The 17,788-nt window shown below is 40.3% G+C and overlaps 1 protein-coding gene across 1 annotated transcript in view; it reads right to left on the bottom strand.

The window, feature by feature from the left end:
* The window catches only part of LOC117457274 (roundabout homolog 2-like), a 257,499-nt gene extending 240,995 nt beyond the window's left edge, over window positions 1–16,504 (bottom strand). The window contains 1 exon segment of the mRNA XM_034097247.2: window positions 16,094–16,504. Coding sequence (XP_033953138.1) covers window positions 16,094–16,217 — 124 coding nt within the window. The 5' untranslated portion in view covers window positions 16,218–16,504.
* Window positions 16,505–17,788: the final 1,284 nt, after the last annotated feature.

Genomic DNA, 17,788 nt, shown 5'->3' with positions numbered 1-17,788 from the left:
AACAGTGGTAGATAAAGCTGAGAGCTGACGAGTTCTCTAATCTGAGGAGCCGTGTTGGAGCAGGCGGGTGTGTGCTCTCAGAGCATGGACAGATAAAAAAAGGCTTTGATTGGGATCAGGAGTTTGATGCTGGGTGTACGATAACAAAGACAGCGTGTTGTTCCAGTGGGGCGAGGTTGATGATAAAACTGCCCCTTTGCCTCTTGTATGAATTCAAGCCAACAAAATCATTCTGAGGGAGATGTGGATTTTCCAACAAAAAAGGTGAAGTTGTCTGCGTTTTATTTTGAGAAAGATATAAATGCAAAATGTACTGAGACTTTCTGTACTTTTACTACTTTTGAAGATGACAAGCTTTGCTCTATTCAAGTGTTCAACTTGAGAACCTTTATGTTCTCGCCCTCAGAAAAGGTGAGTGCTATGATAAAGGAGTTCGCAACTAGGCTCTCTACCTGAAACTAATCGCAATAAAACTCCATTGAGCAAATGCACATGGCCGTGGTACTTTTACTATTTTGTATATCATTTTGGTGACCAAAGGGCAATCACCCTAGTAGGCAAAAGTGCTATTTAATGATGCAACCAGTAGCTAAATCATTGTAATCCTGCAAAGCCCAGCACAAGAAGGAACCTTTGGCAGCACAACATCACCATAACAGGACTAATGCGGCAGAATATCGCTTCAAATACTTGCCATGAGAGATATTATTTTATTATTATTATCATTATAATATGCTATTATTTTAACTGTGATTTTCTTTAAACTAAATTAGTTTTTAAAAATTGTGTGTAAAAAGACACAATTCAAGACAATAAATGTTTATGAGAATAAAAAGAACAAGAGACAGTATAATTATTGTTCAATTGTCAAAACCATTGTAAAGTTTAGTAACTATTATGAACAGTTATACAATAATGGGATCAAAGAGTAATATAGGAAGATTTACTACAGAGTAGCTATAGATGCTGCGTACCAGGAAGTCCAGTTGCTTTCCCTCGAGGCTCACTGAAGTAACCCATTACAGCACACACAATAAAATATTCATATGTGATCATGATGGCCTATTTACAGTGGCACCACACCTTCCTCATTGCAGCCACCATACAGTGCAGCAAAGTGGATACAAAAAAATGTGGGCCTCATCTCGCAATAAGCCACTCTGTTACCATCTGTTTGGAAATCTAAAGTTATTTTAAGCCACAGGACAGACAGTACCAGTATGATGAACACAGTATGTATTGTGCACCTGCATCTGCGTGACATATGAGGCTTAAATATTTAATAACATTTTTAAAGTCAATGCTTAGCTTACTAAATGTTAAGGTAAATATTAATTTTGCGTATTTATCATTACAATATAGTCAAAATGGGTAGACATAAAAATAAACGAGTAATGATAAAAGTATTTTAATAAAGCATCACAGTGTTGGAAATGAAGGTTCCAGGCTATAAGAAGGTTGTTCTTCCCATCATTAGATTCACCTGTGGTCGCAAACTGTCAAACCACATCTGCTCATTCATCTGTTTATGTCAAAGTCTTTCCTCTCAGCTGTTACTGTAGGCTGCCAGGGAGAGGAGATTAGGGGCATGTGTGGGCACGGGAACAGTGCTCCAATATGCTAATGGCGTCGTCTTAATCACAAACGCATGTTGACTGCAAAAAGATGTTGATGTTATCGACAAACCGGATAACCGCATGTGTGAAGCTCTCGAACTAAGTGCTGGAAACATTTTAAGCATCATCAGCAACAGAAGTGGGAACATTTGACTTTTTGTGGTGAACGCTCTGCAGTTTCCTTCCCGGCTCTTCGCAGCATAACACCTCTCCTGAGCTACGTTTATGAGCAGTGACACTCTCCACCAGCTTTTCATGGCTCCTCTGAGACCCTGATTTGCTATGCAAGTGTAGCAGAGCATCAAGTTCAGCCTGATGATTCTGCACGATATGAAGTGTGGTGCCCTCCTTTCATTTGTATGAGCAGGTGTTTATCAAACTAAGACTAGCTTGATACAAAAACAGACTAAAACATTTATTCCGCCGCAAAAATGTAAGAGTTTGTCCAAACAGCACCTTAAGGCATATTTAAATCTTCCAGCTCTATTCAGTATTGAAGCTACAGTAAAGGATAAGAGCTTCTCAGGAAGCCAGACAGCCATTCTTCTTCTAAATTTGCATATCCTACTGAGACAAGCTTGGCTTCAGATTCAAAAGGACGGAAAAAGACACAAACACATACAAAAGCAATGCTCATTCACCAAGCATTTGTATTTGAATAATCCCAGGCTCTCCGTCTGAAATATTCTGCCATGGCAATGAGTGTAGGCGTCCATATTTACTGTATAGAACCATTTAATGGCTGGTACGGTTGGTATTGTGAATGAATGGAGAGATTAAGACATGACTAATTTAGTTACACACTCTAGGACTACAGCATCATGGCTGTTTATTTTCTAATTGAAAACAAAATTGAACCAAGAGGTGATTTTGCTGACTGATTCATTCCTGGGCTCTAATGCTCTTAAAAAGAGTTTGCAGAGTTGCATGTTGTCATGGCACTGGTGCTGATCCCCAAATAAGATTGCATCCCCTGCTCCATGGATTAGAGGGGTGCAAAGATTCAGCTGTAACATGTTATCTACTCCACATGGAGAAACCATGGTTGTGAGACTGTGATATGTCTGTTGCAGTGTTACAATGCTCTTCACACGCACTCTCTTACATTTCAAGGTCTGTTGTAACAAATGAAAGCGCCAGAGAGAAAGAGTGAAGAGCAACGACACAGGGCTTACTTACCTCTGTCGAGTTTTGAGACAGAGTAAGCTTTCTTTCATCTTCTCTGCCTTCTCACTGTCAAGTGACAGAACAAAACAGTGCACCTAATATGACTTCACACAAAATCTATTTATAACTAGCAGTGAGAATTTCAGAAGTACACTTTATTATGCAGGGTCATCGGCATATTCTGGACTCTGGACTAAAACGGGCTTACATCTTGCGTGCTCCATTGAAGAGATGCCAACACACTAAATTACCTTTTTGATATGCTCCTGCTTAGGTATATACAGTATGACGCCAATTTGACATATTCCTCCCATGTCCGTGTAAGTGTTCAAGTTACTTTTACACCTGACTTTTACACCTGACTGAATCACAACAATTTACCTCCTTAATTAGAGCACAGCAATGCTTTTTATGTTGTCTCATATCCGATCAGTCCTTTCTCCTTGTATAACTACAACAATAATTACACCTACTCTTCCTACTTATCTATTGATTTTTACTTTTGGTATAAATACTCAAGAAAAACCTTTACTTTACAATTGAGCATAGGAATTCCATGTTTGACGTTGCACATTATAAAAAGGAGCAGTTTCTGATGAAACTGTGGAAAGCAGTAGCAAGCTTTCCCTGCACTTATGATGGTCATTAATTAAATATTCAGCACAAAATGGTTTAGAATTCATCACCAATGCAGCCCTTAAAAGAACTGACAACACTTAATTTTATTTATGTAATTTCTTTAAATATAGCCCTATTCTGAACTAGTGACACCGATCACTCTTGTCCGCTGTAGTGCCGAACATCGCTCTCCTGTCATGTCTGAAAAAAGCTGCCAGAAATATTAGCATAAAAATCACCTATGCCTTAAGGACCAAAAAAGCTACTACTCTACCAGATGAAGCCAGCACTGGGACGTGGTGACAAGTGGGACTGTACTATTTATTTTCACACCTTCTAGGGCATTACGATTACGTGTAGGTCTTGCTGAGGTGGTTCATTAAGCTGAGCAGGTGGTGCCGCAGGAACGTTTCCTCAGCAGAGGGGTCTGGGTACAGCTGGAGGCGAGAGTTCAGGCAAGGCAATTTTCCACAGCCCTGAGCTGTCAGGGGCCTGACCTGTCATCTGAGCAGAAACAGGTGAGGCCCCTCAACACTTCCTCAAGTGAGCTCAACTCCAGGTACATGGATATTGTGGGGCTGCTCAGTCACAGAGGTGAGGTCAATGGTGTGAACAAAGAATTTGCGATGGCATTAGCATGTGCTACTTAGTGGTGAAATGAATGTACTGTGGTACGACAGTTCGTTCACAGTAAGAAAGAGCAGATGGAATTGACATTATGTTGGTTTAAGTTGTTACATTTCAGCACAAAAAAAAAGTCGACACGAGAGGCAGGCAGTGGACGGCAACAAAGATTTCTACATGGATATTAGCTAAGAAATGTACTATAAAGAATGTAACTGGGGTCTCTATGTCTAGCTGCCTCGAGCCCCTGGAACTGCCCTCCCTTTCTCCTCAAATTAGCTTTTCACCTTTAATTATCCAGTGTCTGGCGTGGCGAAGAGTCAAGACAATGTTGCACACTCACATTAACACAACAAACCTGTTTGGCGAAAACAAATGCCTTCTGCTCCCCTTTTTGAAGTTCGTTTAACAATGTCCTCGAGCCACCGTTTTCCAATGTGTGAGGAAGTGCCGGCAAACAAGACATCCATCACATTGACAGACAAAACAAATTACAAAGCAAACAGAACCTTAATGTGTCACCAGAGCTAATGGTGTCAAGGCTGGTTGGCAGAAGACCCAGACACTTGCATGTGGCTGCTGTCACACTCATATGGGCTTGCTCTTCAACTCACAAAACGCCCAACTGGAGAGGAGAGAGCGACGAGTTCAGGAGAACACTCAGGTATTAACACCCTACACACTATTAACAATGCATCACAGCTAGATTCATAAAAGTCCATTAAACCGCAGCCAGTCAGAACAGGAGGCTTTCATGCAGGTATGATCTATCTTGCGCTCACAAGTGAGATTATTCTTTAAATGAATGATGCGGTCTTCCTAAAGCCAATAAAAGTGTAATTACATGCCTTGGGTCTTGGTGAAAAAGCCTGTGTTGGTGACAGCTATCTGGGAATGAGGAAGAAAGGATTACATTCACTTTTCATCTAGCGTTACAACGCAGAAGAAATCCTAGGCTGCAGTTCACCGTAATTCAACATTGTCTCATTTCGTATATTTCATACGCTTTAGCCTTTTCAGGTAAAGCAATATCCTGAGCATGCCTTTGTTTTAAGCTCATTGCCGTTATGTTAATATTCTACAAGTTATCTTAGTCTCTGCAGGAAATCGTGCTTGTGAGCCTTTGCGGGGCATCAGCTGGAAGATTGCAGAAACCACTTGTTAATATTCTTCTCGCTGTATTTGCAAAGCAGAGCCATTACATATTCAGAGATAGGGAGATATGTGTCATGGCAGGCAAACTGAGCATGATAAATTGGACAATAAACACTCTAATTCAGCAACACAAAAGTGCACAAAGCCATAATGCTGCACTTAATACGACTTTACGACAACCTGCAAAGCTACACTGCCAATCACAGGAACACAGCAGTCACAAAGAATATTATGGTCACACTTGTGTTTATTATATAATCCCTTGTTTGTTTCTGTAATTGAAGTTATGTGGCTTTACAGCTGAGTATAAGCCCAAACAATGGTATTTCTCAATGTGACAAACACAATGATAGATCTTTTTTTTACCAAACCTGCCATTACGCCACATTTTAATCTATTCTCATATTGACTACGCTTTAACTTACAGTGTAGTGTAAAAGCTAGTTTCTAGAAGATTGAAAAAGATAATATCTTAATGTAGTCACCACGTAAACTACTTTTCCTTTCTCCGCTTTTCTTCCAGCCCGGTCTGTATTTGTTTAAAGAAACTGTATAATGTGCTTTCTCTAGAAGATGTTTGACAGAATCTTTTATGTGTTTAAGCTCAGCTTTGCCAGTGCAAAACTGTGGATGTACAGAATGGTGTCAGTACACTTTGCATAAATACCATTAGTTTATTTGTCCAGTACATATAATATGATTTATACATTAATACTAAAGTGTAATTTAATGTGTTTTGTGGTATAGCTTCTGCAAAACGTTCAACTGTGGGAATAAAATGTGTTAATAACAGTTTGAACTGCTACTACTAAGTGTGTCTTAAAACAAACCTCACAACTTGGCTTTCATGTCCAAAGTTTCAGAACTACTTCCTGCTTCTTCTCTTTCGGCTTGAGGCTCAGGCGTATTTAAGAAAACTGAAAATGGTGCTGCTGGAGTTCACTGCTGGTGGTAACTCAATAATGGCAGCTGGCTGATAATATGGTCATATTCAAACATGACTGATAAAGCAGCTGTGATTTTTAATCAATCAATCTCAGTAATGAGAACAGGAAGTTAATCCATTGTTATGCATTATTCTTCAGTAAATTAAGGTCTTTGGGGTTAATTAACTAGTGGGCTAAGTGTTAATAATGCAGCACTAATATAGGGCAGGTAATAACACACCGGAGAATATCCTTCTCAACTCCAGCTTTCAGTTCTTCTCCCTGTAAAATAGCAGATTTATCCTGACAGGTCTTCTCACAATACCACTGCTTCAGGCTGTTCTGCATTAAAGTGTAGATTGCTGTGAAGGCACTCCATTTGCTTCAACAACAAAAAAAGACGTTAGACCGCTTAATAAAAGGAACTACCTCATCCATCCTGTAAAAAATTATTTCATTTTCTGTGAAATGTAACGAATGAAAGCCTCCTCTGGTCATCAGATTTAACAATCATGTTACGCGCACTATCCGTGCAGAGTGTGCTGACTTCTCCTACAATGTCCCACTGTCTGGCTTCCTGCATAAAGTCAAGTGCTCGGCGCAGTTGTCGGCGAAATGTCGCTCCTCTGTTTTCATTTAAACAGCTCCTTATATCCGTTAGCGCAGCTAGCTAGCACCAGATGCTAACAACAATAATACACGTAAGGTCTCTCTCTCGCCACACATACACACATCCTCCCGGTCCTCCCGATGGCCAGTCGGTGCCTGCCGGTGAGCGTGGAGGTGTGGTCTGCTGCAAGCAGGCAGCAGGAGCGGGGCTGTCAGCATCAGCTTGTAGATGGTATTTTAAACTCGATGCGCTCTGAAACTACGGGGCGGCCGAGGAAAAAAATACACATGCGTTAATCGCGTTAAAATAACTAGTGGCGTTAAAAAAAAAATTGCGTTAACGCGTTAAATTGACAGCCCTAGTTGATACTTAACTATTGTTTCCCTGACCTTAACCATGTATGATAGACTCCAGTGCCAATCAAGTCAGATTATTGTAGGTTGTATCATCACCCTTCTAATAACAAACATAGGTCTTGCATTATTAAGCTATGTTAAAGGTCACCTATCATGCTATTTTTAGGGAATAGCATAGGTCTCAGATATATAAAAATATATAAAAAACATGTCTATGAAGTGTTTTGCTCAAAATACCAAACAGATCACCCATTCTAGCCATAACTCATATCCCTCTATTTCACTTCCTGTTTCAAAAGTGCTGATTTGGGGTATAAAGCTTTAAAAAAAAAAAGGAGGGGGCTGAGCTCATGCGGGAGATTCTACCGGCAGATACTGCGGTGATGAAACGCCATATCATGGATTATCAAGGATTATTTCTGAAACACAACTCACCTTGTGGTATAACCGGCAAGAGAGAAAGCCTTGGAGCTCAAAGGCTTTCTCTCTTGCCGGTTATACCACAAGGTGAGTTCCTTTGCAGTACAGGTTAGCTCTGAGTGTTAGCGATGCTAATGTAAACATGCACCGACCATATTACGTCCAAAACAGTCGGGCATTGTTTCTGATAGCAACGTTTCTGATAGGGCCGTGGCGGGTGTAAAGCCAGCCTACACTTCCGATATTACGTCATATCTGACGCAAATCTGGATCAGCTCCGTTGTAACCCCGTTTTTAGAGATTTGGGTACGGAGAAAAAGAGAGAGGGTTTTATTTTCTTACGCTGCGTGAGTTCCCTGACACACCGGGGATACATATTTATGTATAAAATAAATCAAAAAGTGCATTTTGCATGATAGGTTCCCTTTAAGTTAAAAAAGGAGTTACAATTCTAATTTCACAAATGTTCTGAAACCGCACCCAGAAGAAACGTTTTTTAAATAACTCTTAACAGAATTTGCCATTTTGGTGACATCTTTGTCAGGGCAAGAGAGGGGATCTGGAGACGCATGCTAATGCAAAATGTAAAGACAGCCTTTGTGGACACCTTAATCTGGCAGTGAAAATCCCTTGCTTCATATAAATGCTGCACTCACATATTTCCTATAAAGCCAGAGCTTCTTGTGGCATCTCCTGGGGTCCAAAATGACATTCAGCATCTGGTTTGACATATTTTCCACTGCATGCGGGAAAGGCAAAATCTAGCTCCCTCTACTTCCCATGCATCCACATCTGACCTAACAGACTGCCTGCGGCTACTTTAAAGAACCATACTGGTGCATTTCCTCATGTTTTGCTATCACTGGAGGTTATATTTGTTCTTTAAAAACTTTGTGTGTGTGCATATGTATATAGTATAGGACCGGGAAACCAACCTTAAACGGGATATTACATTACCACCTGACATAAGCATAGTGCCGTGCTTCTTTTTTTTTTTAACCAATTGCATCAGTTTAACGCCGTCAAACTAAAACTATTGTCTACAAAAGACAGGGACAAACTCTGTTAGTCAGAACAACAGTAGTATATCCCTTTAAGCCATGTCCCTGCGAAAGACTGTAGCCATTTTTTTATGTAAGCCTTCATACAGCCCAGGAAGCCTTATCTGCATCCCAGCTCCGTGCTGGCACAGGAAGTGGCTGTTGCTCGACACACAATATTGGACAAGACAGTAACATGGAACATTTAGAGGAGGATGGAGAGGATACCGTTGCACAAGCCTTGCCAGCTGTGATAATGATGTATAATTTAATTGAAGGCTGTGCTTCTATCCTCCATAGAACTCAACCTGCTTTTCTCTTGTCAATGCATTATTCAGGCTAATGGTGACCCTGAAATAGAAAAAAGCTTCTTATCTCTTTAAAGTTTTATTGCAGAGAGCAGAGCGAGGTAAGGAGGTATATCAAAAGAAAGTGGGTAAAAGTGAGGCAGAGTCACAGATAAAGTAAAAAAGCTTACTGAAATATAGTTCTGTCTACTGACATGCTTTGTGAAGGATTGCTGTTTTTGACCATGACAGAGTCATCTTCCTGGCAACAGTAGAAACATCCAATTTGGCAGAGACCCTGGGATGTTGCTCTGTCCGTAGCTGCTGACATGTCCAAGGAAAAATAAAGAGTGGAAGACAACCTAAGAAGCAAATGCCATGGAAGGCCAGTTGGAGAAAAAATCTGAAGATGTGCTCTCCTGTCAATAAAACCTTGGTCCTTTTGATGCATTACAATATTTAAATCAACATTTTAAACTGCAAAACTTATATTCCATAGTGAACATTAGCATGACTATTTTCATCATCTCAAGTGAGCGAATGAGACAGTGGAGGAGGAGGGAAAGATATGGAGCGCAGTAAAGCACCCATGCATACACTATTACATGTGGACCATCTACACATTTGATCGAGCGGATACTCTGCAACTTGGTCGGAGCCAAGTGAGGGAATGACAGGGTGAAAGGGTCCTAGGCAGTAAAACACACCCACTTCAATTCATCACTTTAAGTTGTCATATTTACAGTCTGAAATTCACCCATAAAACACTGTTATTGTTAAGTGTAATTTCCGCTGCAATTAGAAATCAGCTTCATTAGAGGACGTGTGACTGGAATGTGGCAATTAAGGCGCGCTGTATGGCAAGTGTGTTGGGGGTTGGGGTGGAGAGGAGGAAGTGCAATACCCAGTGATGGCACTTTACCAATCTACGGAATCAGTTATTTTACTGCCTTAGTCTATATAATAGCCCACAATAACTCACTTTCTTCAGCTTAACCTACGCTAGGTGTTCAAATATAACTTATAGGTGGAACTGTCTAACATCAAGATTATTTAACCCGAGTTAGTGTAGAAAGAGAATTATTATGACTTATAACTATACACATGATGAGCAAAATGAGTAAGTACAAATTAACAAAAAATGTATTAACAATTTAAAAAAACAATTTTATAGAGCATGCTACAAAAAACTCGAACATTGGAAGACTACAAGAAAGTTGAAGATGTAAGAAGAGTTTACATTATTGGATTTACTTGATCCTTATGGCCGTTATCTACTTGCCATTACCTTTAAGTTGTTTGGGTGTAGGACAATTTTATCTTGAAGTTGTTAAAGATGATTGAAGCTAAATAGGTTTAGGCTTACTTGAACAATTTAGACGTAATACGTTAAATCTGTCTGAGAGTTAACAAAAATACAGCTGTATATGACCTAAGAAACCTTTTCATTGCCAATTTAACCTTGGTGCACTCAACACAAAATGTGTTCTGCTGAAATGACCTTTAAATCAGTGATATCAATACAAAAAGATGCAAGATAAACACCATACAAATCAAAGGGGCGTATCAAGTCCTGCGAGGGGGGTTTTCCTTTTCAGCAGGGGCCCACCCCGTGCCGATCACGGACCCGCACGGGTAGGCGTCTGAAATGAAGCGCTACATCTGTATACTGCAATATGATTCGCACAGATATAGAAAGCAAAACAACACACACAAATGTACTGTCAGAGGCCTTAGACCAAGTAATATCAGTATAAGCCTTTTTCACTAAATAATTCTCACACACGGTAGGAAAAGCACAGGTGTAAATAATTAAACAAATGATGGCTGAATTCCATTTAGTAGCTTCAGTTTCAGGGTCTTGGTATTGTGAATGTTGGCTCACTGTCACAGATTACTGGTGACACTTGAATAGAACACAGCCATAGTTCATTTCATACGTAACACATGCTGTGAAAGGGTCTTTAGCCCAGTTATGATTGGAGAAGTAACACAACTAAACTGTTGATAAATATGAAGTGAACACACATCTTAGACTGAAAAATGATCAATTTAACCAGTGCTAAAAATATACATTGCTCGTCAGAAGAACACTTAAAAGGTTATTGTGCTGGTCATTTTGTTTGGAGAATGCTCAACATTTGTGTCTTTTTTACTTACTGTATGTGTGTGTTGCATACTAGGAGCTTTCCCAATCGCTTAAAACAGAGCAGTAAAACAGTCACACTAAAATAATGTTCTCAGTACTGGACATGATTTGATAACAGCCATCTGCTGCTTTAGATTGATAGGTTAGCAACAACATATACCTAATGATGAGTCAATCCTGTTACCACTGTATCTGTAATCTCACCCACACTTTTCAGATTGTACACATTACATTTATTCAATAACAACATGTAGGCGTACAAAATTAAAGCAAGTACATTTGAGAAAGTGATTATTCCCAACTAGCAGCGGCATAAAGCTTAATGATCTAATTGGATTGAACGAGGAACAGCAGGCCTATTTTCTGCCTTTCTGCTCATGATTGAGTAATTATGAGGGAGCAAAGTCTGCTTCATTAAAGATGAACTTGCTGACTGTCTTGTAAACATTATGTTTAGAGAAAATCATGTGTTTGGCAGAATTGAAAATGTGGCCTACATTTTGACATTAACATACACAGGGTGTTGAAAAGGGTTCTCACAGTTCTCACCAGTGAAACCAAACTGAGTCACAGTATGTCAGCAAAACGTCACAGGAACAGATAGACAGTGACTTTCCCCTTCCCTATGACAGCCATCACTGTGTCCCCTGCCCCAAGACACTAGTCAAAACATATTAATTGAAGTAATGACAGTGATTTAATTATTGTGTCAGGCTGGTGCTTAATTTCCCCCCATTAGTTTGTATAATATTTCTGGCCCTGCAGCAAGTTATGCCTTTCTGCTAGGGCAGGGCATGAGTGGCATGTTAGGGACAAAATCCATTCAAAGAAATAAAGAGAAGACTCGTAAAAACTAAAATAAAAGACAACCTCAACATCTCAATGCTACGGGACTTAATTAAAAAAGCTGCCAAGGCATTGATTCAATTAGATAATGACATGACTCAACGTGTAGAGCACTGGAGATTTAACTATTAATTGCAAGCTTTAAAAGACTAATTCCAGTTGATTTAATCTATGGTGTCATTCAAAGTAGCTGAAAATGCAGCAACAAAGTAAACTAGTCCAAAGCAACACAAACAAGCAACAGTAGAGTTAAGCCATAATCTACGACATGTTTAGAGGTTTAAATGTGAAGTGAAGCACATCTGTAACTGTAATCTGTGAAAAGAATCCCTTATGTTATAGTAAAAGTAGACAACTAAATACATTAAAGTAGTTTGAAAAGTAATCCGGATAAGTGGTGTTTAAACTGAAATATATATTTACAAAAGACAGTTAGGGTTACTATTTTAACGTTTAAATGTGTTTCCTCCTCTTCTCTTCTAACCTGCATGATCATCTGACTGCTTGTGTTTCTCGCCATGTTTGATTGATTTATACCTTAGCAATACAAGTCTCTCAAAATGAGTGAGGTCAGTATTTTAATTAACTCGATCATTAAAAAGCCATTTTAATTATTTGCAATTTCAGTTATAATGAAGACAGCCTGAATAAATGTTGTTCAGCCTTGAATACAATGGTTGTGCAGTTGATGAGTACATGCAGAAGCTGTAATGCAGAAAGCAATTTGAGCTGTTGATCTGTAGTAGGCTACACGATTCCTGTGTGAGAAGGAAGTGGTAATATTCATTCCTGCTCTCCCCTGCTGGTCTATAAATCTCATACTCTCTCACTCCCATTGCAGACGGTCAGATACAGATAGAGGGGTGTAAGCGGTATTTCTGTAATAGGTGTTGGTCACTTCTTTTCACCATTACTCTTTCACTGACTGCCTCTGCAGGCCCCTGTTTAGTAAATCAGTTTTTGAGAACATAACGAAAAATGACCCTGGGGCTAGCCCCCATATCATTTGTCTTCAGAGGTCTGAAGGAGCACATCCAGGCTTCTCTCCACCCGCTTCTGTCTTCACATTACCATGTATTGTAGTTTGGTGGGATCGTAATACATCCAATTGGATTTCCCACTTATTGCCAGGCTCACTTCAATCTCTGCTGGCCCTGATCTGGGCGCCTGTGTGATATTAGTTATGGAGGCTCTCGCTGCAGGGTGGTACAAGAATATAAAGGAACAGTAATATTTGGGATTGTGGGTGATGTCATACATCACTCATAGGAAGTAAGAAAATGGGTTGTTTCTAGATCACAAGACCTTCTGAAATAGTTCTCCTCTACAGAGATTGGGAGACAATAAACAATGTTTAGTTGCAATGTTCAGTATACCACTGCCTGTACACCTTGTGTTCATTTCTCAATCCACAGTCATATCAACATCAGGCTACGCAAGGATGGCTGAAAGTCAAAGTAAAACAAAGTTCATACTGAACCATAAATAACGTGTCCATAAAGTTTAAAAAGTTGATTCCTTACCAATAGATTAGTTATGGTGGTCTTACATTGTACCACGGTCTGTTGCCGTAGCATGCTAAGAAAATAGATATGTCTCAGTGGTCATTTTTTGGAAGTCCAATTATATTATTGTGCATTTTACAGAATATCATGTGTTTTTTTAGGATGAGAAACATCTTCAAATTGAAATAGTATTTCTTAATCTTCCTTATTTTACTCTGCAGTCCTGTAGTTTAACATTAAGCAATCATAAAATCAAAGTTAAACAACTGTCAATTGTTTTATTATTATTATTTATTATATCCTATACAATAATCAATGTGTATATTTGTACCAATGCATTACTGTGTGAAATAGTCCTCTTTTGACCTGTTGTCCTTCAACATCCACCATTACAATCTTCCTGAACTCTCGTGAGATCAATCCCCCCTGCAGGCTGGACAGGTGCAGGAGCTGTGAACGTGTATACCTGTCGAGCTTTGAAGAAGGTAGCAGGACACAGCATTGTGGTTACGACCTTTCTCTAGATATTTTTGATATGTTTCCACCAGGTCAAGTTGAATCTACTGTGACTGACAAAATACCAAAATGACCTGACTTGCTGTGCTTTGAGAGAGAGCTAAATACCAACTTGGTGAGTGTTTGACCTTCAAAAGATAGATTTTGGCAAAAATAACATTGTATAAAATAGTGATTGTTCCGCTTATAGGTGACCTCCAAACATTGTACAGTTTGAGAAAGGTTATAATTGTAAGTTATTAAAATGTCAATACGAAATGTGTCACTCAGCCATGTGTTAGTGGTGTTTAAGTACTCTGGTAATATACATATACTATGGATGTAAAGCTCAGCCATGTAACTTCTAATAAGTGAATGAGACGGTGTACAGCCATGCATTCTGTGTGCAAACCTCCGCTGTGTTCTTACATATATAAAAGCAAAGTCACAGCAGGGAAAATATTGACAATTTAGCTAACACCATGAAGTGGCAGATGACAAGCGTGAAAAGCATGGCGCTAAATGTGATAATGAACGGCAATTTACAGTCAATGAAAATGACTGCTTGTAAGAACAAGCGATGACACGATGTAGGCGCACAAAATAATGGTAAAATAGCCAATCCCATCCAACCTCTTCTATAGGGTTAGGGTTATGACAACTCCTGCATAAACATTTGTCAACTACACAAGGATCTTATCTTTGTTATGCCAATATAAGTATTTTCTAACAAGTCTCAAAATGTTATTTAAACATGCAAGGTTGAGTATAGCTGTGGTATGATTTGTTCAACTGTGCACAGATAGGAATGGAGTTTATAGTCTAATTACACGGAGGGAGGTCAGTGCCCTCCGTTTCACCAGAGGCCAGTTATCACGAGGATTTCATACTGTGCTTTTACAGATTGCTGATTCATATTTGCACCAAACAAATCAAATTGCAACCTTGAACACATTTGACCCTTCATTTCAAGTGATTCAAAGAAATTGGTCTGAAAATACATCTCGCTTTTGAAAGCTCTGGTAGAATGAAACTTTATTTTCGTTCTATCTGAAAATGTTCCTTTTATCAGAATTGTTGTAACATTGACAGACCATTATCCGGCGACATTTTTTTTAATGAACGTCAATTTGTACGACCTATTTCTTATGTTCACTGTAGTAATGTATGCACATATGATCTGATTAAAGTAAGAGAAGAACTAGACATCAAAAGAGAAATGCTTTCATTATCCAATAGTGGAGGGTGTGTAACAAATCTGAGAGCATGGTCCCAGTCATTAAGTGAAAACTTCTGAGATGTAATGATGCTTGTCGGCGAGAAGTGCTCGGACACGGCACAAGAGGGGGTGCAAGAAATATGCATTTGAAGAAATGTTAAGTAGAGAACGAGTGAAGCAGAACAAGAGCGAAAGCAAAGTGGCAAGGAATCATTAAATAGATCACGGTGGTGACACTGCCTCTTTGAAGACACACACGTCCCACTGAGCGTGAAACCCCAGTGCAACCACTGCCGATGTGCTACAGGGAGCATCTCTCAGCCTTCTCACTGAGAACTAGCACTAAGATTAAAGGTTCCTTTAATCCGACAAAGGGGATTAAATGCTACAAGAGGGGCGAGATGACCGCTCCCACGGAGGGGCTGAGATGAATTATTAACACCCCTCCTCGAGACTGGTGATCTAAGTCTTTAAACCAAATATCACAGTTCTGAAACACTGCTGGAATGTCCTGCCAACCAAACATTCCAGGGCACACGGACCAACGTGATCTCCATCAAAACACTCCGCCACACAGAGAGGGTGCGTGTGTGTGTGTGTGTGTGTGTGTGTGTGTGTGTGTGTGTGTGTGTGTGTGTGTGTGTGTGCGTGCGTGTGTGTATTAATATACCTTATGTGCATATATTGTTGACAGCTTTACATTGGCTACCACTGAAGAGTTGGACAAAACCATACGGCACAGAAAACAGCAGTGGTCATCACTTTAACCCACAAAACAAAAGAGGTCAACTTTCTCAGCTGAAAGTCAGTTATAATTGAAAAGACAATACCAAGTGTACCAGAAGAACAACAATTATGTATAAGTCCAGATGTTCACAACATCTAATGATGGCACCAAACATCCATATCAAAAAGTGTTACAAGGAAAGGTCAGTCTGTGATGAGGATGGTTCATTTAAACAGCGTCCGACCCAAGATCACCTGAAACCCTTTTGAAAGCATACGGATACAGTACAGGTGCAAAAACTAAACATGTAGATCATAGTTGATCATCACTTACCCCCCTTGTTCCATCTGCCTTTAGTCCTTGCCTGATAGGTGAGTGCGGGACAGCCGGTCAGTACCAAGAGAAAAAAAACAAGTTCAAACACAGAAAGAAATCCAGACTTTGCCCTGGAAAACATGTCCAAGAGTTGCTGGCGGTCGAGTCACTTTCACATGGCTGTGTTTCCTCCTAGAGCGGCGCGGCTGTGGCGCATGGTAACCCACGCGTGGGCTGTCATCATCAGTCACGCTGGTGTCAGCAGTGGATCTCTAGTCCTACCATGCTGCTCTGAGATGCCCCGGCTGGGTGCTGATCTTCACTGATGCTGGAGCTCCGAGTGAAGCCGCATCTCTCCCCTTCTGTAAGCTCTGCCTCACCAGAGCGTGCGGGAACAGGAACACACAGCTTGCCACGCAACGGCACAGCTCAGCTACTCTCGGCACAGTGCATAGGAACTCGCTCTCACTAAAGCTCTCACACACACACACACACACACACACACACACACACACACACACACACACACACACACACACACACACACACACACACACACACACACACACACACACACACACACACACACACACACACACACACACACACACACACACACACACACACACACACACACACACACACACACACACACACACACACACACACACACACACACACACACACACACACACACACTCCCTCTCTCTCCGTCTCTCTCACGCTCACTGCTGCCACCGCTGTTGATGCTGATGCTGCTGCTGGAGCGGCTGCTGAATTATTCCCTGCCCTCCTCACTCTGGGTTTCAGAGGGAATTCAATCCTCTGCGCTCTGTCTTTAGCTCAGAGCATCACATCGTGGAAGAGACGAGAGGTGGGAGCACTCTAGAAAGATTCCTTCAGGGGTGTGTTGGACTGAGGCTGTCTCTAGTGTTAAGCCAACAAACAGGCAAGTAAGAATACCAGGTGAGCAAAGGGGCAGAGAAAAGACAAGATACTTCTTTGTAGAGATGCCTTTACCTGGAAGACATTTGTGTGGAGATTGCATCACACTTGCCAAAGAGCCCGGCTTGACTGGGGGCAATGGAGCATGGAGGAAAGGAGAAAGACAGGGCAGGGAAAAAGAGAGTAGGAGATCAGAAAGGAGCACTCTGGTGGGGAAATTGTAGAGTCCTCCCCTCCTGACCCATCCCCCTTTGCTGTTACAGCTTCCAACACTGTACAACATATCCAGAGCACAGAAAGTCAAACAAAAACATTGTTGAGAAATTGTTTCTTGGAACATGAATTTGAAACTACCACATTTTTAAGGTAACATGATGACAGAGCATGTCTTCAACCACAGTGTACATCTAAAAATGTACAATGTGATTTGATGTTGCTTTCTGAGTTTGAACCAAAATATTTGTGTTCTAATTTGTATCTGTGGATCACACACCATAAGCCATTTACAAGGCAAGGAAAATACTTGACTTGCCTTCTTCTATCCCCATGATTGTCTTTAGTATTAATGAATCTGCCAATGTATTAAACGTAACTTTGATCATGCTGCATTTTGTCAAGTAATTGTATTACTTTAGAGATAAGTAACTAGTAATAATTTCTCATCAGTGTAAGGCAAGTTACTGAAATAACACATTCTCCCTGTGGCAATGCTCCAATGGAAAAGAAAATTGCATAACATGTTAACAACTGTGGGAAATCTAAACTTTT

The sequence above is a fragment of the Pseudochaenichthys georgianus genome, chromosome 13 (assembly GCF_902827115.2).
Source record: "Pseudochaenichthys georgianus chromosome 13, fPseGeo1.2, whole genome shotgun sequence".
NCBI classification, from domain to species: Eukaryota; Metazoa; Chordata; class Actinopteri; order Perciformes; family Channichthyidae; genus Pseudochaenichthys; species Pseudochaenichthys georgianus.
The sequence above is the reverse complement of the archived record's forward strand: the minus strand, read 5'-3'. Positions and strand labels throughout refer to the sequence as shown.